We start from the raw sequence: 22851 nt of genomic DNA on the forward strand, positions 1-22851 counted from the left end.
CAGCATGTGTTGAATCTTCATTCAATAAAAACAATCTTGCTCCTTTGAGATCATCAACCACAAAATCCCAACGGAAATCTCTCAACAACCATTCTCCATACACTGCATGTAACTTAAAAATCATCTGCAAATATTCAAAATAAAACACATTAGTAAACATAGAGAAAATGAAGAAGTTCAACAAACATTATCGCAGACGACTTAGATTTAAGTCGTCCAGAAGACTTAAAGGTAAGTCGTCTAAAGAGGTCACTTTTGCAATTGAAAATTAAAAGGGACGACTTAATTCTAAGTCGTCCGGCTTTGTTTGTTAAAAAAAAAAATTCAGACGACTTATATATAAGTCGTCTACGAAAAACGGGCTAGTTTTGCATTTGACCGAATCGTGTCAGATCTTTGACTATTTCTGGACGACTTATAAATCAGTCGTCTCTGGAAAGTAAAAATTTCAATATTTTATTCAAACTAGACGACTTACACGTAAGTCGTCCCAGGTTAGTTTTGTAATTGAAAAATAAAACTTGAAATTTAACTTTCTCCAGACGACTTAACTAAAAGTCGTCCAGCTAGACGACTTAATTTAAGGTCGTCCGGGATAAGCAAGGTTTGGACGACTTAATTGGGAAAAATTCTGGACGACTTTGCTTTCCCCGGACGACTTTAAATTAAGTCTTCTGACGGGACGACTTTATATTATGTCGTCTGGTAAAAATTAAATTATGAAGTTTTATTTTTCAACTACAAAACTAACCTAAGACGACTTACACGTAAGTCGTCTAGTTTAATAAAATATTGAAATTTTAACTTTCCGAGAGACGACTGAATTATAAGTCGTCCAGAAATAGTCAAAGATCTGACACGATTCGGTCAAATGCAAAACTAGCCTGTTTCTCGTAGACGACTTATATATAAGTCGTCTGGACTGTTTTTTTTCACCAAACAAAGCTGGACGACTTAGTTTAAGTCGTCCGTTTGACCAGAAGACTCATCAGTAAGTCTTCTACATACAGATGACTTACTTGTAAGTCTTCTACGCGAACAGATTTTGAAAAAAATTCAAATTCGTACCTTCAACTAGGTGAGATGACTTTGTTTGCACACAGGGTCTTCTCCAACCACCCAGAACCTCAAACGAAAGCAACCGTAAGTCAAAACGAAAGAAATATGGCTCCAAACAATTTTGAATCAAAAGCTTCAGTTTTTTGGATGAATATGGAGAGAAAGTGAAAGAAATGTTGTTTTTAGTTCATAACAATTGAAACAGAGAGAGTGTAAAGAGATTTACGTGCATTAAAGGGCATTAAAAGCTCCAAACAGTTCGTACAAGGTTGTTCCCACTATTCATGGCAGTGGCAATATTGTAAATACTTGAAGAAAATGAGGTTGAGACAGTAAAGAAGCCATTTTCGAAAAAAAAAAAAAAAAAGGGTTAATGGCATTTTCGTAGATAAAATGCAGATGTGGGGTTAAAAACTCAAAAAAAAAATGAGTCAAAAGAAAAGGTTAGTTTTCTGTTTGAATTCAAGTTTTGAGTCACTTTTGCAATAAGCCCAATAATATATATATGAAAATTTATTGTTAGTGACATAACTTTGTAAATAACTCCAAAAATTAAGGATAAAATCCTATTATAGATTTTGTTTTAGTAGTATAAATAAATGACATTCAAATCCAAATAATTGGATAATTTTTTACTTATTATTTTATTCTTTTTTTGCATGATGTTTGGTCTAGCTTGGGATGTTTGAAGAATGTTTTATGTGATAAAGGCTAGATAGATATCGGGATCGCAGTACATGCGAAAGCGGAAGCAAGTAGAAGCCATAGAAGAAGACATCTGAGAGTTCCTATTCTAAATAGAGTAGAGGAGGAAATTACAAGATATAAAGAGAACATTATTCAGAAAGACGATGTATCTTTGTGGAAAATTGAGAAGGGTAATTACAAAAGAATTTTTTCTTCTCGAGAAACATGGCTTAGTATACGGGAGAGGCATCAGAAGTGTAGTTGGTACCATGCAGTATGGTTCAAACATGCTACTCCTAAATACTCGGTTATCTTATGGATTGCGATGAATGAGAGGCTTACAACAGGAGACATGATGATACATTGGTAGGGAAATGTTGACACTTCTTGTGTGTTTTGTCAGAAGCCATTGATGCAGCATTTATTTTTTTAGTGTTAGTATTCTACTCAAATTTGGGAAACCCTGATGAAAGGTGTGATTAAAAACCAGTTTACTGTTGAGTGGGCAAGCATCGTTAGACTTGTCACAGGTGATTCCCATTGGAGTAGAATGCAGATGTTCATTGCTAGATATGTGTTCCAATCAACAGTTCACACTATATGGGGAGAAAGAAATCGGCGAAGGCATGGAGAGGCTTCATCTCCAGCAGTTCTTTTGGTGAAAACTTAAAAGGATTAATAAGAACATGAGGAATAAACTCAGCATTATTCTAGATAGATAGTGAATATGCTGAAGGTAAAATACACAAAAAAAGTAAATATGCTGAAAGTAAAATACACAAAGTATTAAAAATGTGAAGTATATAAGCAATTTCTCAAATAAACACCCGTTTTTGAAATCTTAGAACAAAATCTAGTATTTAATTATAAAGTTCATCAAAATCCACATAAGATCGCAAAACTACACTCTATTTACATTTTTCTCACTGATTTCCATTTTCTTCATTTTAGTATTTACTTTCTCATTTTACTAACTTCTGTTTTCTAATTAACTACAGGATTGCTAGAGAGTGAGAAGAAGAAAAAAGTAAATACAAAAACATCCAGACGTACGTGTTTATAGGTAACGTAAAGGACAAGACTTAGATTCACCCCCTATGGTGAACCTTTAAATTCACCACTCCCCTTAAAACCAATCAAAGTGCCATGTAGATAACTAAACAAAAAATATTAAATTATTTTTAAAATAGTTAAAAAGGAAAATAACGTTAATTTTAATGACGTTAACTAAACACTAAACCCTAAATTTAAATTCTAAACCAAAACCTATACCCTAAACCCAAATTTTATACCCTAAACCCAAACCATATATCTAAAACCCAAATTCTAAACTTTAAATCCAAACGCTATACCCTAAACCCATCCTATATTCTATACCCTAAACCCAAGTCTTATACCCTAAACCCAAATCATATACCCTAAACCCAAATCATATACCCTAAACCCAAATCTTATATCCTAAATCCAAATCGTAAATTCTAAATCCAAATCTCTAAGTTTAGAGTTTGGGTTTAAGGTGTAGAATTTAGGTTTAAAGTATACGGTTTGAGTTTAGAGTATAGGATTTGGATTTAGGATATAGGATTTGGGTTTAGGGTATAGGATATATGATCAATTTAGAGTATAGGATTTGGATTTAAGGTTTATGGTTTGGGTTTAAGGTTTAGAATTTGAGTTTAGGGTATATGGTTTGGGTTTAGGGTATAAAATTTGGGTTTAGGGTATATATTTGGGTTTAGAATTTATGATTTAGGGTTTAGGGTTTAGTTTGCATCATTAAAATTGACTTTATTTTTCTTTTTAACTATTTTTTTAATAATTTAATATTTTTTTATTTAATTATCTACATGGCATTTTGATTGGTCTTAAGGGGAGTGGTGAATTTAAAGGTTCACCATAGGGGGTGAACCTAATTCTTGTCCTAACGTAAACGTGTACCGTTGTGTTGTACGTGTGCACGAAAAGGCATATTAGTTTCATAGTAACCGTCGCAACCCACTTAATTAGAAGTTTCCTTATTCCACATTGTAAAATCCGACGAAGACAGAAACAACACACAAAGTTAAATTCATTGATTGGATTAAGAGGGTGACCAAGAGAATGAAGAAACAGACAAAGACAAACTCAGTCTTGGAGAAGAAACTTGAAGAACTCGAGTATCTTTGTGAATCACCCACTTTTAATGAAGATGATCCCAATGTCTACCGGGATATCGAACTCCGAGTTAGTTTCTTGAAGACCCTCTTAGTGGCTGAGATTTCGTCTCGACCGTCAACGGAGACAGAAGGGGAAGAAGTCAGTGAAGAAATGCTGAAACTTGCTTGCATGGCCAAGAGGTTAAACGAACTCGAAAGGGCTTTCAAAACCAATCGATTCTCCGGTCGGGATGATGAGAGTTTGGATAGTAACGATGGTGTTGGCGATGGTGAAGCCGGTTCGGTTTACTCGTTGGTGAATTCTTGTCAGGAAGAACTTGATAAAGCAGAGGAAGAGAGCGAGGAGGAGAAAGTGAAAGGAGACGTGGACGCTTTTCAAGATGCTTCATGGGATGAGAAGAAAGGAGATGAGGACGCTGAGCAGTGGCCACTGTTTGAAGATGCTTCATCGGACGAGAAGAGAGAGGTTACGTTTCCGGAGGCGGCGGTTAAGGAAGAGGTGGTGGTTAGAAAAGTGAAAGAGAAGAGGCGGTTTGGTTTTATGGATTTGGTATGTTTAGGTTTAATGGGCGTGATTATAACCTTATTATTAGGGTATATTGGTGATATCACAGAGGAAGATCCTTTTCTTACCCCTACTTAGGTGATTGTTTCGTTTGATTTTCACTCTGTTTTTAGTTTCATTCTATTTAGTTTGCTACTCGTATGAACACATTAGATGGTTGCACTTTTCCATTGTCTGTTTAATGAAAGAGTATGAAGTATAGTAATATCAACAATAAAATGGTATTTTGTTATTTTTGAGGATCACTAATAACATCAATACCAAATATGTGAATGATATGAATGATGATGCACACGCAATGAAGTACGTAAATCTTCTATTCTACCGTTGAAAATTGTACTAAAATGCATATGCTCTTGACTCTTGATAACACAGATTAAAAGCCTGTGTTTCAAAATTTAAGCTGGACCTAATGTAGCGCTAGAGGAAATGCGTCTTATACCAATGTATCTTTAAAATATATATAGAATAAGTTTGTTGGGTTAACAATGTTGTTAACAAGAGATAAATAAATAAACAAGGATCACATACACGCATAACACACTATATAAATAGTTTTTGGAATAGTAGAACTTGCAATTCTCCTCACAACCCTGTCTTGAACGGCACGCCAGTGGAAGGCAACCATGAGCCCCCTGCAATAAGGCTTCCCACAGTAAACCGGGAAGCAACCGCAGCACTAGTTATGGCGTGGAATCCTTTCCACCGGACCCGCCACTTCGTGGAAGACCCAGGTCCAAAATTTTTATACTCTCCATAGAAAACCGTATTTAGAGCAAAATTGGATCCTCTTAGCCAAGGAGACCATCCCAAGGGACTGATTGAGTTATCTATATAAGTCTTCATGATCGTAACACGCGAATAGGCTTGCCACGGTCGACCTAAATAGGTCTTGTAAGACCGAATAACAGGCCTCAAATCAGAAGCAGCGATTATCCTTGAGCTATGGATGGTAATGCCTGTGTTCTGGAAAGGGTCACCGCGACCCTGAGCGGTTATAACGTTAGCTTGGCCACGGAGAGGACGTCTGACGAGAATCATGCAGTTTTGAAACACAACAGCTGCATTTCCGAAGATGAAGTCTATGGTGCCTGAGATGTAACATTCTCTAAAGAACTGACGTTGCGAGTGAATGTAGAGCGTGTCTTGGAATCCATGGATGCCAACACGGTAGAAAACTGAGAGGTCAGAGGATGACCGAACCGAGACAGCTTGGCCGCGTAATGGCCCTGCCGTATTGATGAATGTCATGTCCTTTGCTACAAACCTTTGGCCTCCAAAGCCTTCAGTTTAGTAAGAGTTGGCACAAAACTTATTTAGTATCATAAAAGGTATATATTAAGTCGGAGTTAGCAAGATATTAAGAAATATATATATTTACCAGCTGTTGCTGAGTTATAGGTGGTGTAGCCGTTCTTGACGCTTCTACCGCTGGTGATGATTGTGTTTCTTTCTCCGTCGCCAACAAGCATTATGTTGTGGTTATCGTTGCCGACTTCTATGTTCTCTCTGTAAACTCCTTTCTTCACGTATATTACAAATCTTGACTTAATTTTCCGTCTTCCTGCGAAGTTGATGGCAGCTTGGATCGACCGGAAATGGCTGAACCTGCCTTGCGACACCACTAGATTGGGTCTAGATTTGGCTAAAGAGGCCGATAATAGTAATCGCCTCTCGTGTCTTGAGACCCAACTTGGGAAGTATTCTTTGTGGTTAGCTAGACAAACCAACCAAACATAAATCCGACCGTGTTAGATAAAGTCACGTTATGTATTCAACTGTATTCGCATATAACCACTTTAACATGAAAATAAATCTTTTGGAGGAAATATAACTAGGGTGTTATAGACATGATTAATCTAATTACGTATGAGATAAGATTACGATAAATAAACGTAATAAACTTTTATTTGTATACCTTTTGTTGCATCAGAGTATTAAGACAAAATTATAAGCCGAAGGCAAGTGTTTCAAAAAAGAAAAAAAAATGATAAACAAAATCAGCATGTTCGTAAATGAGGAATCTAATTAACCACTCAAAGTAATTATAATACTATAATAAAACTGAACGTACCAGTTGTATGATTATGTTCCTTCATAAGAACTCCATTGACGGCCAAGCAGTTTCCGATCAAATCCGACAAGTTCTTGTTGGAGATCGCCGGCATGACAAAATCCGAGACGTTAAGATCCTCGGAACCAGACCGGCATGTCTCAATGTTGGTCTGAGCTGTACTGAGCCACGTCTGTGCGTCGAAGTTCGAACACTTCACATCACTAGGAGCCGCCGGTTTAAGTCCCTTGAGCGTCTGGTTCAGCTGAGCAACCGTGATTTCGAAGACCTTAACGCAGTCTGACCAAGCGGCTTTCCGTTGGTTGTTGGTGCAGCTCGGACCGAACTTTACGGTCTGAGCGTGTGTGATGACGGCTTGGTCAAGTGCTACCTGGACCAGCATTCGTAGAAATTCGGACCGAAACCTTGGTGGTCTGTTAATGTTGTTGTGTGGGCTCCTTTGGAAGTAGTAATTGCATGTCTCAGCGTGTGGAGTCTTGTTGCACCACCATGTCATGTCGCCAGAGATAGAGCCGTTGTTGATCGGAGATGGAGCAGCCGCTGGACCGGAAGATGGCGGTGAGTTGGGTGGGGGACTCGTGGTTTGGGTTGGGGATGGTGCGGTTTCTGGTGATGGTGCAATGTTGTGGTCCCATGGAGAAGGAGCATTTGCTCCACCGGAAAGGCCACCGTCTCGTAAGGCGGAGGAGATTGATAAAAGAAGAAATGATGCCAAGAGGCAACTGTGGAAGATGCCTCTAAGCATTTTTTGAAGTTCTTGGGTTTGAGTTTGTATGGGGAATTGAGAATCATGGTGTGATGTTTTAGCTAATTAAAGGGAGATTATTTTTTGTATATTAAATTGATTAATGTTTATTTTTAAAATTATAATTCTGAAGTTTGTGGGTATGTACTTTGCAAGGGATTATTATTGGGGAGAACATGATGATGTGTGTTGTCTTTGCTTGGGATTGTATACATATGATATCGTGACTCATCTTCTTATTTAGAAACCTATGATTATAAAATCATATAATATCAATCTTCTGTAGAGATGCCTACAATTGATTCCATATATAATATAAAAAATATTTAGAAGAAAAATGTCAAATGAATAAAGAGGAGGAAAAGTGACTTAAAAGGGACAACAAGAAGAAGATCTGTTTTTTCTCCAATGTTAAAGTAACCTACCATGTGCTTTTAGCTCAGTTTCTACTCTTGTAGTTTCAAGCATACGCAAACTCTTTCAATAATCTTTGTTTACTTTATGTTACTATATAATTAATTATATGGTACACATTCTTTTTTTTGAACGTCTGAGTTGATTATTATCGATTAATTATGCTTTACAATTATGAGAATATTACAAAGACGATTTTACAACCGACAATTCTACCATTATTTGAAAATACACGCCTGACTGCACTACCTGAGTCGTCTCTATGAGATCCATGTTCGATGGTACGCCATGCACCACTCTTGATAAATGTTCAATGAATGTCTCTGGTGAATATTTAACTCCAACGAGTTTTACTTTTATGTTGAGTATTAGGCATCTGACTTCGATTTTGGTTCGATTTTAATTTAGTTTTTCAATTTTTCTTTAGTAGAAATATATAAACAGCTCGAGTTAAGTATTTATAAAATTTCAGTTTTGATTCTTTTTTTTTTGGTTTCGAGTTCAGTTCATATAATAATAGGGAACTGGCTGATATTTAAAAATAATCCCAACTCAACTTAAAATTTTAGTTTTTCAGATAATTTTGATGAAAATATCGACTAATACAAATTGTACGGATAAATATTTGGGTAGCTCAATTTAGAATATCAATCAATGCTGATAATTTCATATAACTAAGAAAAAATATTATGATAATTTTATTTTCTAAGGTAATTTTTTTTATTTATTGATAGTTTTAGATACTTAAAACATATTTTTGTTATAATTTGTACTTATATATACATATAAACTAGGTGATTTTCCCGTGCTCATGCACGGGTATAAATATTTATAAAGTAAATATAATATAATAATTGATTGCTATTTACTTCTAATTTTAAATTAACTTATATTAATAATATTGTATTATTTTAATCAGACATATGATTTTAGATATATTATATCTAGTCGGTTTTGTTGTTTTTACAGTCGATTTAGTTATGATTTGGGTATATTAGATTGCATGTCTTTCTATGAATTCAACTACAATATCTTTTATTCTAAATATGTTAAAATTTTGATTAATTTTCTTATTAACATTTAGGTTAGTTGTTGTCTTAAATATGTAATTATATTTTAGGAAGATTATGTATAACTTAAGATATATTGTGCTTAGAATGAAATAAAAAATAAACTAAAGCGTTTGAATCAAAATTATGTAAATAAATATAACGATAATATTCTGAAGTCTCATGCATATATATAAATTTTATAAAAAACTAATTTTTTACAGTTGGTTAATATTTTATTTTCATTTGTTAATGTGTTTTGAGTATCCTATAATTTATATTTATAAAATAAATTATTATTATTATAAAATTATATTTTCTTATTATAGTTAAATCTATGATTTTAGATATAAGTTGGATTAGTCGAGTAACTCATGTTGTATTAACTTACATATATTCTTTCAAATTCAAGCTGAAGTATAATTTTTTATTATAATTAAGTCAAGTCAAATTAATTTATTTATCGTTTAAATGTGAATGTATTTTCATAATATATATCAAATCAAATACTGATTTTTAAAAATATATTAGAAAAGATAATATATAGAAAGTTACTTTTTTGCAATATTACTATTTGTGAACTTTCCTTTTTAATGAAATCATATTATTAATACATATATTTTCGTTTTTAAATTCACTTTATAGCCTTTATAAATATTTTCTTTTTTATTATATATGTTATTTGGAAATTTTACAAAAGAAATTTGAATAAAAATCAATTATAGTTTTTAATATTATATTTTTGATTCATTAAGGGTATCAATGTAATCAACCACCGTGAGAGTTAACGTGAACGCGACACATAGGAAACTGACTTCTCAAATAATATTACAGAGATTATACATAAATAGTATTTTGAATATACATTTAATTTTAGTTTTATGGTTCAATTTGATTTGGGTAAAACGTCCAGGTACATTGAACATTTATCAAGATATTTTTTTTTTTCCTCAATACGTCCTGACCAACTAGTGTCTTCAAGTTTAAGGTTTGGGAATACATTCATCCGGCCCGAACAGAACCTAGTAGGCACTAACTAGGTAGTAGCTATTGAAGTGTACTGCTCAAAGCCTTGAACTAAAAGTTAAATCAACTATGGAATATTTCATAAATGTTTTAAAAGATTTGAAGAATTACAAAATGTAAAATGTCAACATATTACAGAAAACTGAAAATTCTATTGATAACTTTTTGAGGGTACATATGAATGATTATGAGAGAAAGACTCTCAGTCCTTCATAAGGCCAGCGAAGTGTTCTCAGCTGAAACAGAGGATTCGCCCAAATACTCAGAACGAAGCTGCATTAGTAGTCTACCAAGATAGTTGAGCCCTTCTCCTTCGCGACCACCTCCCCAGAATAGATCGTGCGGTGAAGCCTCCACAAGAACGGATCCAGCGGTCGAGAGCAACATTGTTTTCAAGTGAGGATAAGTAGAGAACTTGCATTTCAGAGCCATGTACATTACTTCTATCTTCACATCTTCCCAGTCACTCCGAACCTAAGTGTTAATGAACAATCTTGAGAGATTCAACAAACGAGTGAAGACTGTTCTATTGTTCGAAACTGGAGGAGGACATACCAGTTCAGGTTGCTGTCTCTGCTTTGATCTGCCTATCAAAGCAGCCTCCTCTGGACTTTTCGCCGTTCTTATTTTCTCAACGCAGTCATGTGCTAACGGATTTTCAACTCCAACAAACTTGTTTGCCTTGAAAGGTTTTGTGGTTATGCGTTAAAAGAGATTTATGTTATAATAGAAAGAGCAAGATGCCATTACATGAAACTGTTGAGTGGTACCTGATAGTAATGCTCAACACTTGACCATGTTCTGTAATCATCATCACCATATGGCATTCGAATTGGATGCGGAGAGAAATTTGAGAAGCTTCCATAAAGGTCCCATGTTTTGTAGAAGAATATGATACTAGACTCAAAGGGGTTAACACTAGGGTCAATCTCGAAAGTTGCGTCCTCCGAAGGGATAACAGGTAAAAGGTCCGGCACGGGCTGAAGAAATCCACTGACAAGCATGTCTGGACCAACCTGTAGTTTTTCAAGGATTTAGATTAAAACCCTCTGACTAAGAGCCAAAAGTGAGCACAAGAATAGTATTTCATGGTGAATGTATAACCTGCTCGTAGCAAACATCGATAAGATTCAATGCTTGTGTCATCTCTACCATCCCAAGTTCACCAACAGGGGACGGGGCTTTACTCCCACCGATAATTTTGGGGGCAATGAAAGCAACAACCTGGAAAAATCAATTACATCAAGAGATATACAGTCTTAAAACTTAAAAGCCATAATATGACTAGAAATTAAAGTATGAAAGTACCTTGTGGATGACACCGGATGATATAGCAGATGCAGCTAATGTTCCCCCACACTCCCATAGAATAGAGAGATACCCACGGAGATGGAAATATTCCATAACTTCTCTCGGGTTCAACATGTCAAACTCCACAACCTCAACACCTTTAGAGGCAAGAAACTTCTGGTAACTCTTTCTTGCACCCCTTTGTGTGGCAACGATGGTAGAAACATCGGAGACATCCCATAGATTGGCTTTCTCAGGAAGATCAAGGCTCTGAGACATGACAATCCGTGTAGGCGTGTGACCTTGTCCATGCCTTGCAGTCAACCGAGGATCTGCAGTTAAAGGGAATCACATAACTTCCAACAACTATTCTCACATGTTAGTAGGAGTTAATGAGAGGTACTAACTAGTTACCATCTTGGCGTACGGTGTTTCCTCCAACTATCACAGCATCGCTTCTTCCACGTAACTCGAACACTCGGGTTCTAGAGAGCTTACTGCTTATCCATGCAGCATGGCCACTACTTGCTGCAATCTTACCTATCAAAAAAAAGATCATCAACTAGCTCCATACTATCTTAGCAAAACATAATGTTGAAATGATTTACCATCAAGAGTCATGGCATACTTGAGAAGAGAGAAGGGAACACGAGAACAAGCTCTATGAATCAGAGGAGCATTCACAAGAAGGCAACACTTCCTAGCATCCTGCAAAAAGTTTTCACATTTTTTTAGTGTTCAATCAAAGTTAAAAAAAAAAGGTGAAAACTTTATTAAAAAAAAATAAAACAAAAAGACAGACCTCAAGAACTTTACTCTGAAAATCCTCACCAAGAACATTAACTTCAACCCCATGACTTCTCATCTCACGAATCGCAGACCCTCTTAGATGTTTCAGAGGATGTCTTATCCCGACAACAACTCGTCCCACTCCTGCCTAATCTATACCAAAAAAAAATAATCTCAATTCAATCAATTCAAAATCTGTTAAATGAGAGGAAGAAAAAAAAAACCTGAAGGAGAGCAGAGACGGCAGCGTGGTCGCCGTGACAGTCGCCAGGCTCCATGTTTAGATAAGCCGTCGAGCCTCTGCAGAGCTCCCCGGCGGCTTCGACGGCGAGCGCTTCCGCGGGTTTAGTGCCCTGGGCGTAGAGGTATCCTTCTCCGGCGATTTTACCGGAGGGAGTGGCGATTACGCAGCCGAAGTTAGGGTGAGGCGATGTGAGTCCGGCGGACTTCTCGGATAAATCGGCGGCGCGTTTGATGAAGGAAGCATCGGTCGCGTGGTGGTGGTGGTGGTGGTGGTTGTCGCCGTTTGAGAGAGAGGCTCTGCAGAGTAAGGGAGGTGAACAGAGACGAAGCGAGAGAGCAGCCATTGGAATCCAGTCGCCCGCTTGCTTCCCCAGTTCTGTGTGATGATAATGGATTTAATTACGAAATGTTTGCAGTTTTTTATTTATTAAAATAATTTTAACTAATTATAGGCTTTTTATTAAATAATAATCTTACACATTTTAAACGTTAATTTTTTTACTAGCACTATTAAAGTCATCTTCTTAATGTGAGATATATATGTCAAAATATCGATATAAAATGACGAGTAAATAGAAATTATGAAAATTTATATCTAATAGTAAAAGAATTTTATTGTATAATATATTTGTAACTAATATTAATTAAAAATAATTTTTTCAACATGTTTGTAAAACTATATTTTTAAAAAGTTTGATTTAGAAAAAATAAAACTGCAAAGCTAACAAAAAATAGTTTTAAGTATATATATGTGTATATATACATATAAGATGTATTTTATAATTTATTTATGTTTACTATAAAAATCCAATTATATATTTTATATATGATTTTCATAGACTTTTAATTATATAAAATTATTTTTTATAGTACAATGTTTATGCTTTTTGGTAATTATAAGTTTAACAAAATTTCTTTATGTTTTTGGTTAGATATGTAATTCTGAAAATAAAATTGAAGATGGAATTTTTTTATTAAATATTATTTAAAAAGTTTTAAAGTATTAATTTAATATTTTAAATAATATGTAATATTCCCTCTGTTTCAGAAAGATCCATATTCTAGAAAAAAAAATGTTTCAAAATATACATTTTTTATTTTTTAAATGTTTATTGAATGAAAATTGTAAATTTAAAAAAAATAACGGTGTTTATTGGATTTCTATTGGTTAAAAGTTATAAAAAATTGTTATTCGCAAAAAAAATAATCTATTTACAATCAAATTTTAATGTGATTTTTTAATATATTTGAAAAGTTTAAAATATGTATCTTCTTGAAACACAGAGAGAGTAAATATTATAACTAATGACTATTAAATCAGTCTATACGCTTAAATCGGTTAAGATGTTCACTAAATCATTAAATCAATAATCACATATAAAGTATTTGACTACTGTTTTCTGGTTTTATAAATACTGCTTTAAACGAGTGATAAACGTTATTCAAATTTTCAAAATTTTATTTCAAAAAGGTTCTAACCTAAGGTGGTGGTTTAATGGTATGCGAATTGATAAGCAACCTGGGTTCGAAGATACTCAAGTACACTTCATCTTGTATTCACGGAAATATGAATTTATATGAAGAGTCATTTGCACCTCAAAGTTAAACCAAAAAAATGTATTTACCCTTTTTCACCAATATCTTTCCACCATTTTACTCTACTACTAATTCTTCACACTCGCAAATTACCGAATGTCACGTCTAGCGATAACATTTTAGCTGAAATTTATTCTTCTTTACTTCAGCAGGTAAGTCTAGAATTAAATGGAAAACAAATTTAATTATATTTTCCTGGACGTTTTTTAAACAAATGTATAATATGTTTTTTTCCTCGTAATTTTTAAAGATAAAACATTTAGTCTAATTCTCATTTTTACTATTATTATGTTTACTCCAACACTTCTTTTCCTATTTACTCCATCACTTTTACAGTTTTACTCTTATTTACTCAAATGCCTACTTCTATCTAGCTTCGGACTTCGGAGCATGCAACTTTATGCGCTGGCGGTGGTGAGGATGTAGATGTCAGAACTGGTGGGACCAGTGGATGGAGTAATTTTTAACTTTGAAGGGTATACATGTAACTGAAGCAGAGTGAGATCTGAACTCAAAAGTAAACGGTTCAAACTCCAGTTATTGTCGGCGTCAGCAACGGTCAACGCAGATCTGCTTTTACACGTTAAATGTCCTTCCGACCGCTAGAAATCTCAGCTAACGCAATTTTCGATCGCTATTCGCTAAAGTACTGAAACGCATCTTGAAAGTTTTAAAATATTAAAATAGCTTGGGATTTGCACGAAATAATTTAGGAATCAATATTGCTTTCAAGGTTCAACACATTCATAGCTCATATTACATGTAAGAACATAAGAAAAGTTTTTTTTTTTGAAAAGGGATAGAAGAACATAGAAAAGTTACGTGTATTAGTTACTAGTATTTTTTTGCAAAGGCGTTAATCAAAGCTAAAGCGTTGCTGGTTCCTCTGCCCAAATTCACGATCCGTGCCCGGACCGAGTTCTTGATCCGCCCATCCATGATCCTACGTGCGAATCCATCGGAGCAAGTGATTGCATTCGTCAAAGCTGCGCTCGTCCAAGTCTGAGCGTTGCTCATGTGGAACCAAAACTGGTCTCGGCCCTTAGCGCGGCCACACATCTTCACTTCTTGGACGGACTTGGTCAAACGGTCAACCGTGTCACTGATCTCCTCGATGCAGTCCCTAATGGCTTGAACCTCTCGTTTCTTGAGACCCTTGAAACGGGCCAAGCGTGAGACGAAGACTTTCGTGGACTGGGCCTGGCTTACGGTAACGGTGAGTGCGGTTTCAGCTAGACGTTGAGGGCTTGTTTGGATGGAGTTGGCGTAGCCGGAGAGAGAACTGAAGCAGATGGTTGGGTAAGTGGTGGATTTGCAAGAGGCTTGAATGAAGTTTACTGCGCGTTTGGAAGTTCCTGCAGCTGCGGCGGAGGACGCCGTGGTGAGCTCCATAGTCGTAGATAAGAGGAATAGAAAGAGAGCGTAGAGTATTTGCTTTGCCATTGCTTTGAAGTGTTTTGAAAGATGGTTTATTGTGGAGAAGAAAGGAGTTGGTTCTTAAGATTTTATAGTGAGCTATTATTCTTTGGTGTGTACGGTTTTTGCTTAGGGTTTATAATAATAGAGAAGTTAATATGGTTGACCTTTGACCCTTGGTTTGATTTTATATTCCAAGTAGGGTCTATTATTAGTTGGGAATGACCAGAATAGTTTGGTATTAAGTTATTGTCTACTAAGAATGTACTATGGCAATTAACTATGTTTATGTTCTATACTTCTGTAGACAGAGAGAGAAAGTAGATTTAGAGGGTTTCCGGCGGTCGGCCGGCGCGTTTGCGTCCGTGCCGTCACCGGAACCCTCTCCGTCTCGTCGTTTGTGTTTTCCTGTGTTCCTTCTTTACAGCCCTGCCAACCATCACCTTGTCTAAGCTCTGATACCGCAACCATCTTCAATGAAAGCTCGGTGTTTGGAGTACGGACGCGGTGGCTGGGAGATTCTCGGTAGAGAGGGAGTGTCTTGCATGTGTAGTAGTGAAGTGTCTCTGTGAAGCGGAGGCTCAAAAAGATCCGCCGTCGTCGACTTTTTTGCGGGAGGTGGAAGCTTACTCAGTTCCACCGTCATCGCTTCAGTTTTCGAGAAGGGAAGCTTCCGTCAACTTCGCTGTCGCCGGCTTTTGGTCGCTGAGAGGAGAGGCTTTCACAGCTCCACGCTGCCGCCTAAGAACCCTTGACTTTTTGGGTTTAGTTTTATCCTTTTCTTTTCTTAGTTGTTTGGTTTCTTTTCTCGGGTTGATTACTGTGGGTGTTACTGCGGAGGAGATCTTGAAGTGGATGCTCTCCGGTAAAGGTGGTGACTGCTTAAAGAGAGGAAGCAGTGGTGCCGATTATAGATCGGGTGGTTTTTGCTTGTCTATCTAGGGTTTGAATAGCTGTCGAAGCGGATGAGATCTCTTTTTCGAGGATGATATCTGTTTGAGAAGACAAGGCGTGAAGAGCAGAGTTGGTCTCGTCGAAGGTGCTGCGGTTAATGAGCTCCGACGTAAAGAGGTTGCGGTGGTAGTGCTCCGGCAGCTTTCTGAGACAGGGTCGGTCAAGTTGAGGGACGGTGTTGAGTTCCGTGCTGACGATGCAGATGCATCCATGTGTACATCTGCGTGCTCCTTGTGGCGAGCTTCGATCGGAGATGTCGGTTTCAATGTTGGATCTTTGGACCGGTTTATTTATTCTCGCTGTAAGCCTTTTGTTTTTGGGCTTTTGAATTTTTCTGGTTTTATAATATGGACTTGGTCCAGTTAAATTTATAAAAAACATTTTGACTGAAAAAAAAATGTTCTATACTTCTGTATCCAAAGGTAACATGGGACTTCAAAGAGAGCGAAAAACAGCTTATAGGTTCTTCGTATCTTTCATGACCATAATCAAGTATAACTGTGTGCCATGAAGATTATGTACATTTCGTATTGGTTTGTAGCAGAAGAAAACAGCTTTTTGTTGTTGTTTTTACCCTTTTTTCCTAACTCAAAAACTGTTTTTGATAATTAATCGGATTTAGTTGTAATCCCAATAGAAAGTTAGGCAAAAATATTATCATTCGACAAAAGATTTGATATTTGATCATTGGTTCAACGCTAGTTACAAACAGTCTTTTTAAAAAAAGAAAACGTCAATTAAATAGCATGTCTATCAAAATCATCCGTCGATCCAAATGTTTCTGAGAAAGTTTCATCGTGACATTTTTATCCGTGGAACTGTTCTTCAATATCACATATATGTTGCATATGTAATAAAGTTAGAGATTATATGATTATTTAATGTGTTACTTAATGTTTAAAAATGAAGAAAGAACATTAACTAAACGAAAACAATGCCTAATGTCTAGTAAGAAGAAAAAGAGAGTTGGATTGGACTATTAAAGTTATTAGGAACTTAGTGAGTGGGTTCAAACCTGATACCATTGAAATTGGAGAATGAACTGGATTTAGTCCAATGAAATTATAAATACACTCTTAATTCGTACGGTCCATGTACAAACAGATGATACCATGTACCAAATTATGCGACTGTATCTAGTGAATTCCATTACAAAATGTAAATTGAAAGAAACAAATGAACGTATAATGATAGACGCAACTATATTATTATTGGTATAGGTATGTAAATTATAGTCTTAGTTTAAATGTTTACTCCTAAAATGTTCCCTCTATGGACTCTTTAACTTTAACTTATTTGGTAAGCAAAAATCAGTTTTATCTCTCAGTGGGCTCAAGACCGCCGGCCAATGATAATGTTAATTCAACAAACAATGTAAGTTCTGACTTGTTTTCACACTGCTCTCTTTTCAAACGTGTAGTTTCAAACATACCTCTGTTTTGGTCAACTCATACTTTACCTGAATGCTCTATTTCAATCTTCAAATTTAAGAGTTTCACACTTGTCTAGCGAAAGCTTAAAATTGTAGCGAAGTAAGACCATCATTAAACCATGATCTCTTAATTGGGTTTTTAGCTTTCGGTTAAAAAACGATTCTTAGGTTTTTTTAGATTTTAACTAAGAAAATCTAAGAATTGTCTTTTAAATAAGAGATATAAGAACAGTTTTTTAGCCAAAACATGTAAAAAAATAGAAAAAAATCAAATCATAGATTAAGAACCTCGGCTAAGATATCATAGTTAATCATGCCCTTAGTGTTACATGAATTAGCATTGTTTTACTGCACATTATCTTCTTTTTTTGGTGTCGCTTTATCCGAGCGTCAATTAATATTTTTAGGATCGCTTTCCGCAAGAAATATGCGCAGAAAATAAAGGCACATCAAAATGGGAAGAAGGTAATCCAAACCACGTGATCCATAAATGTTTGCGGTATTAGTTATTACCAACTTACCAAACGGTCCATACCCTGTTATATAGATCCGTCATTGGTGCATTTAAAACTCGATTCTTATCTTATAAGAGATGTCACTCTAATTTTTCCGCCGACACTACAAAAACAAAACAAAGGAACACTTTATATTTGCTGTACTACTGTTTCGCTTCATATGTTAAATTACTCGAACTGTTGAAGGATAAAGCCATGGAGGTCACATGTCAATGGGCAGTGAAATTCTGTCTATGAGATATTTCATTGAACTTCATTTTGAGTGTTGCATTGTCACATGTCAATGTTGAACTAGAGGTAATTACATACGTCATGTAGAATGATGTTTATTGAACAAGACAAGTGGCTTATGCGGAAGGCAGACACGTGCTCTAATTACTCTCAATGTTCTTTGAACCGGTATTCAAACTCCAAAGGATAAAAAATAAATTTATAAAAATCACTCAATTTAACATAAAAGTCGGATCAACCAAAAAAAATCAATTACTGAAGAAGGAATCTCAAATAAAATCAGAATTCACAATCAAACATTGGAAGGTGGTCAGAAGACATAAGTGTTCTTAGTGACCTTGATAGTACATTCAATGGTGCAGGTGTCAGTACTCCCCAATGGTTGTTCCCTATTGCTGTCAAGGAGAAACAAACATAGTATACGAACGTCCAAAGTTCAGCACAAAAAGTCTGGCTCTTGAAAAAGCTAGGGAAGAATTGAACATATATATTTTAATAAAAAAAAAACCCCTCTCTCTAGAAAAGGCTCTAACCTCTCTCTAGAAACCAACCACCGCGATTATCGATTCCGGCCGACGGCGTGGGCCTCCACGGCCACCGTCGGTCCGGCTCTGTTTTTCTGTTTTCTTTTCGTGTTGTTTTGCTTTTCTTCTTTTATCCCGGCATGGTTGGTTCCGTTGAGCCGCTTTGTCCGGTCTTTAGCCTCCAGTATCGCATCTTTCGTATGATGGATATCTGGCGTTTAGACTCTGGGGCCGCGCCGGTTCCTATTTGGTGGTGGTCGCCGGCTTTCGTTACCATGGAAGTGCTCAAGCTGAGGTGGAGTGGTCGCGTTGTGTTTGGTGGCCGAGTTCGGGTGAGCTTTCAATTCCTTCGACGGATGCTCAACGAAGCTGCGGCGGATTTGTATTGATCCCGAATCCCGAGATTTCCAATACAGTCGTTGGGAATGGCTTTCGGTGGTCCTGGTGGTGTCCCGGTTGAATCCGGAGTTTACTTGTCTTGATTTTCAGCGACGAGCTTCAATTGGAAATGAAATCGGTGGCTCGTGTTTCCGGCGGAGTTTTGGACAGCGGTCCCGACGGCGTTTTCCAGTCGGTGGAGATGGTGGATCTGCATGTTCAAACACGCGTCTCTTTGGTGGTCGGTTTCGACACGTGGAGGCGGTGTCGCTAATGTGTGGATCACGTTTTTCCACTTGGGCTTGGATTTTTGTTTGGCCTGTGGGCCTGTTTGTTTGGTCTTTTGGTTTTGGGCTTTGTTCTTTCGGATCCTAGTTGTAAATTTTACTTTTCTGGTCTTTGGGCTTTTATAATATGATGGCAAAAAAAAAGAACATATATATTTTAATAAAATTAAAACTAACAAATAAAAGTAAGTGAATGACATAGAATAAGAACCGAATTACTCATGAAATAGACGAGCATTCCAATCTTCATCAATAACTAGGAAACCCAAAAAAAAAATCGATTATAGACAAATTACACATGATATCAGACATTACTATTAGCGTGTATCCCAATCAAAATAGCTCAGGTTATCCCTAATGTCATGAAAAGAAATCTTTATTAACTATAACTATTTTAGGAAATGATTTAATTCTCGAAAAAGATAAAATTACTTAAAGTTAAAGATACATATATTTAATTACTTCAGTGGCATCAAATTGTTAGTAAATTATAAGTCTAAGAGGTCATTCTTATTTAGACTTCTATTTTAATAAGACAGACTAGTATTTTGACAATCCTAAACAGAAATGGAAAAGAACCATCAACAACGAGCTATATTATGATAGATGATAGACATAGCTAGTATATACTGTATATTAGTGATATAGATCAACTACTGAGGAGTTGGTCTAGTAATATAAAACTCTTGGATCACCTAGTAAAAGTTTAAGCGGTTACACGTTCAACTTCCATTGGAAGAGGTCTGTTCTTTTGAAGAAAATTAATTGAACTTGATTTGAGTTTCGGGAGGTGTATGAGCATTCATGTAAGAACTTCCTAGCCATTCCAAAAATAAGTGATATGGATTAACCACTTATTTATAATTGTTTTAAAGTTAGAAGTTCATCTCATTTTAATGCAATATTAAAATCTGATCTACATTGTCCAATCCAATCCATAATCAATAAGATCCAAAACTTGGTTAATTGATTCTTACCTAATTATTCTGAGGTTAATGGTCAAATAACCATCATGTTTATGATACACATTAGCAGCCTGCACATTAGAGATAAATCACACACCGAAAGTTGGTAATAATCTTAACTTATATATATATACTAGGGGTATTCCGGCGCTACGCGCCGGGTTCAGACGTTTTATTTTTTAGTTGAATTCAATTTATTTATTTGTTTCATTTGTTAGTTGTTAGACATGTATGTTAATTTGTTTTTTTTTTGTTTGATTCAGTTAAAATAGTATAAGTAAGTGGTAGTTGCACCAAAGTAAGTATTCTTGAACTTTAAACATAAAGTAAAGTCTATGTTCCGAAGGTAAAATATTGTAAATGCATGTGTTTGTTTTTCAAGATATGAAAGGAGTTTATGTGTCCGTTTGTTTTTGTCAGATTGTTAATATTTATGTAAAGTATATGTAATATTTTATATTGTGTGTAGATTAGTGCCTAACCAAATTAATATTCGTTATTTATATTGATGTTGCATTGTATTAATAATTTAATGAATTTTTTCATTAATATTGTTTTCTAATTAAGGGAAGATATTTGTATATATTTTTTATAGATTTCTTTGGGTGCACAGTTTCTAAACAGTTGACATATAATCAAGTGTTCTTGACAATTATAAATTTAGAGTCCTGACTTATAAATGGATTTTATGAGTACATGTTAAAAGAACGCAGAGTTGGAGTCCTTAGCTTTGCACGTCATGTTAATGCATTTTTGACTCCTGCTGACTTAAAATGGAAGAGGTTTTACTAATGCTAGCGATGCAATTTGTATTTTTTAACTACTGTAATTGTTTTACGGTTCGCATGTATAGATGAATACCTTTTATGGTTTTATCTTAAACAGAAACTTGATAATAGGAGTCGATACATAAGGGAGTAGTAATCATTTAAAAAAAGTAATTAACAATAAAATACTTTTTTTTAATAGAATTAGTGTAACTTTCTCTTGGTTTTTAAAGAGTAAAGTAAACAATAACATAATTTTCTATCTATGAGCAATGTAATCGACAAATGGCACTTGGAGTAAGATGGATATATAGCTTTTGAATACTCGTAATCACATTAAATATAATACTCTGATCTAGTTAGCGAGACATTATGAGCTAAGAAATTGTATTGGAACTATATCCTCTTATTTGTTTTTACAATGGCAAGAACAAACCATTATGTCTGTTACGTTTCTTTACTGATTCAAGCAGTTTAAGCACATAAGATGATCATGGAAATGAACAGAACTCTGTGAACCTGCACATAAATGCATATATATGACATGCAAGCAGAGACCGAAATTTTAGGTGCAAAATGATCAGGACTGCAAATGATGACTAAAGAATCCTGCTCTGACAGCAAATTATCTGTTCAAGAGATAAAAGGAAGAGGAAACCAGAAGAATTATACTCCCTCTGTTTTTTAAAGATACATATTCTAGACTTTTCACATATATTAAGAAATCACATTAAAAATGCATTGATTTTTGTGAATAACAATTTTCCATAATTTTTAACCAATAAAAATTCAATAAACACAATTAATTTTCTTGAAGTTAACAGATTTTTATTAAATAATACATTGAAAAAGTAAAAAATCTATCTTTTTAAAACAAATTTTTTTCCTAGAATATGGATCTTTAAAAAACAGAGGGAGTATAATCTTTGTAATTCATTGGGCGAAGATGATGAATGCAAGCATATACTATCCGGCCTTACAATTAATTGCAAAGCAATAGCACCCAGCTGTGTGGGTTGTGAGAGTGTCAAGTGGAAAAAGATCTGAATATTAAAGTAACATTTTGGTGCAGAAAAAATAAATAAAACTAAGCTAGGGAATTGTGTGTAGGAAAAGATTAAAATTCAAAACCTCACCAAGTGCAGTAGTCAAGAAGAAATGATATCCTGACATGTTCCAAGCAATTTTATTAACCAGTCATAAGAAGAGGAAAGCTAAGGAAGCTTTCCATACACCGCTAGAAAATCATTTTCCAAGCTATAGTACATATTCCAAAGCATGAACTAACTTTCACAACCAAAATGATTGTTACATGGAAGGAACGTAGATGAAATATAACCACATAAGCTTGGAATAAACATACCAAAAAGAAAGCCATAAAAAAAAATTAACGATTAACATGAATCTTAGCTTTCTTGACCTCACACAACTCATTTTTTTCATGTCAGCCTACAGTAACAAATTTGAACAATTTGTACCACAGCTCAATAACTGCAACTGGCTAATGACAAAGACGACTCGATATGCATCAAAAACTCAATCAACACCGATAAACTCACCTCCTTTCTCCACATTATCGCAGAAAGAGATAGTTCGCATCGACTGTCTCAGCATAAAGGCTTATTTTTCAAGTCACAGAAAAGGAACTGAAGGTTGCCATGCCCATTGTTGAACCTTTGGGTTTCCATA

At 35.4% G+C, this 22851-nt stretch overlaps 4 protein-coding genes across 4 annotated transcripts; 1 reads left to right on the top strand and 3 right to left on the bottom strand.

Annotated features, from left to right (window-relative positions):
• The first annotated feature begins 3796 nt into the window (after positions 1 to 3796).
• On the top strand, positions 3797 to 4662 carry LOC108810807 (uncharacterized). Its single transcript, XM_018582887.2, has one exon. It carries the CDS (start codon positions 3847 to 3849, stop codon positions 4543 to 4545), a length of 699 nt encoding a protein of 232 aa, XP_018438389.1. The 5' UTR covers positions 3797 to 3846; the 3' UTR covers positions 4546 to 4662.
• A 244-nt stretch (positions 4663 to 4906) lies between these two features.
• On the bottom strand, positions 4907 to 7327 carry LOC108811817 (probable pectinesterase/pectinesterase inhibitor 33). Its single transcript, XM_018583914.2, has 3 exons — positions 6542 to 7327; positions 5849 to 6184; positions 4907 to 5750 (listed from the first exon to the last, which is right to left on the bottom strand). The coding sequence occupies exons 1-3, from the start codon at positions 7284 to 7286 to the stop codon at positions 5053 to 5055; spliced, it is 1779 nt and encodes a 592-aa protein (XP_018439416.1). The 5' UTR covers positions 7287 to 7327; the 3' UTR covers positions 4907 to 5052.
• Positions 7328 to 9821: 2494 nt separating this feature from the next.
• LOC108805916 (riboflavin biosynthesis protein PYRR, chloroplastic) lies at positions 9822 to 12493 on the bottom strand. Its single transcript, XM_018577909.2, has 9 exons — positions 12079 to 12493; positions 11868 to 12002; positions 11674 to 11773; positions 11480 to 11605; positions 11084 to 11397; positions 10880 to 10999; positions 10546 to 10791; positions 10331 to 10456; positions 9822 to 10249 (listed from the first exon to the last, which is right to left on the bottom strand). The coding sequence occupies exons 1-9, from the start codon at positions 12439 to 12441 to the stop codon at positions 9986 to 9988; spliced, it is 1794 nt and encodes a 597-aa protein (XP_018433411.1). The 5' UTR covers positions 12442 to 12493; the 3' UTR covers positions 9822 to 9985.
• Positions 12494 to 14498: 2005 nt separating this feature from the next.
• On the bottom strand, positions 14499 to 15226 carry LOC108810392 (pectinesterase inhibitor 11). Its single transcript, XM_018582506.2, has one exon. The coding sequence runs from the start codon at positions 15134 to 15136 to the stop codon at positions 14528 to 14530; it is 609 nt and encodes a 202-aa protein (XP_018438008.1). The 5' UTR covers positions 15137 to 15226; the 3' UTR covers positions 14499 to 14527.
• Between the last annotated feature and the right edge of the window lie 7625 nt (positions 15227 to 22851).

The sequence above is a fragment of the Raphanus sativus genome, chromosome 6 (assembly GCF_000801105.2).
Source record: "Raphanus sativus cultivar WK10039 chromosome 6, ASM80110v3, whole genome shotgun sequence".
Taxonomy (NCBI): domain Eukaryota; kingdom Viridiplantae; phylum Streptophyta; class Magnoliopsida; order Brassicales; family Brassicaceae; genus Raphanus; species Raphanus sativus.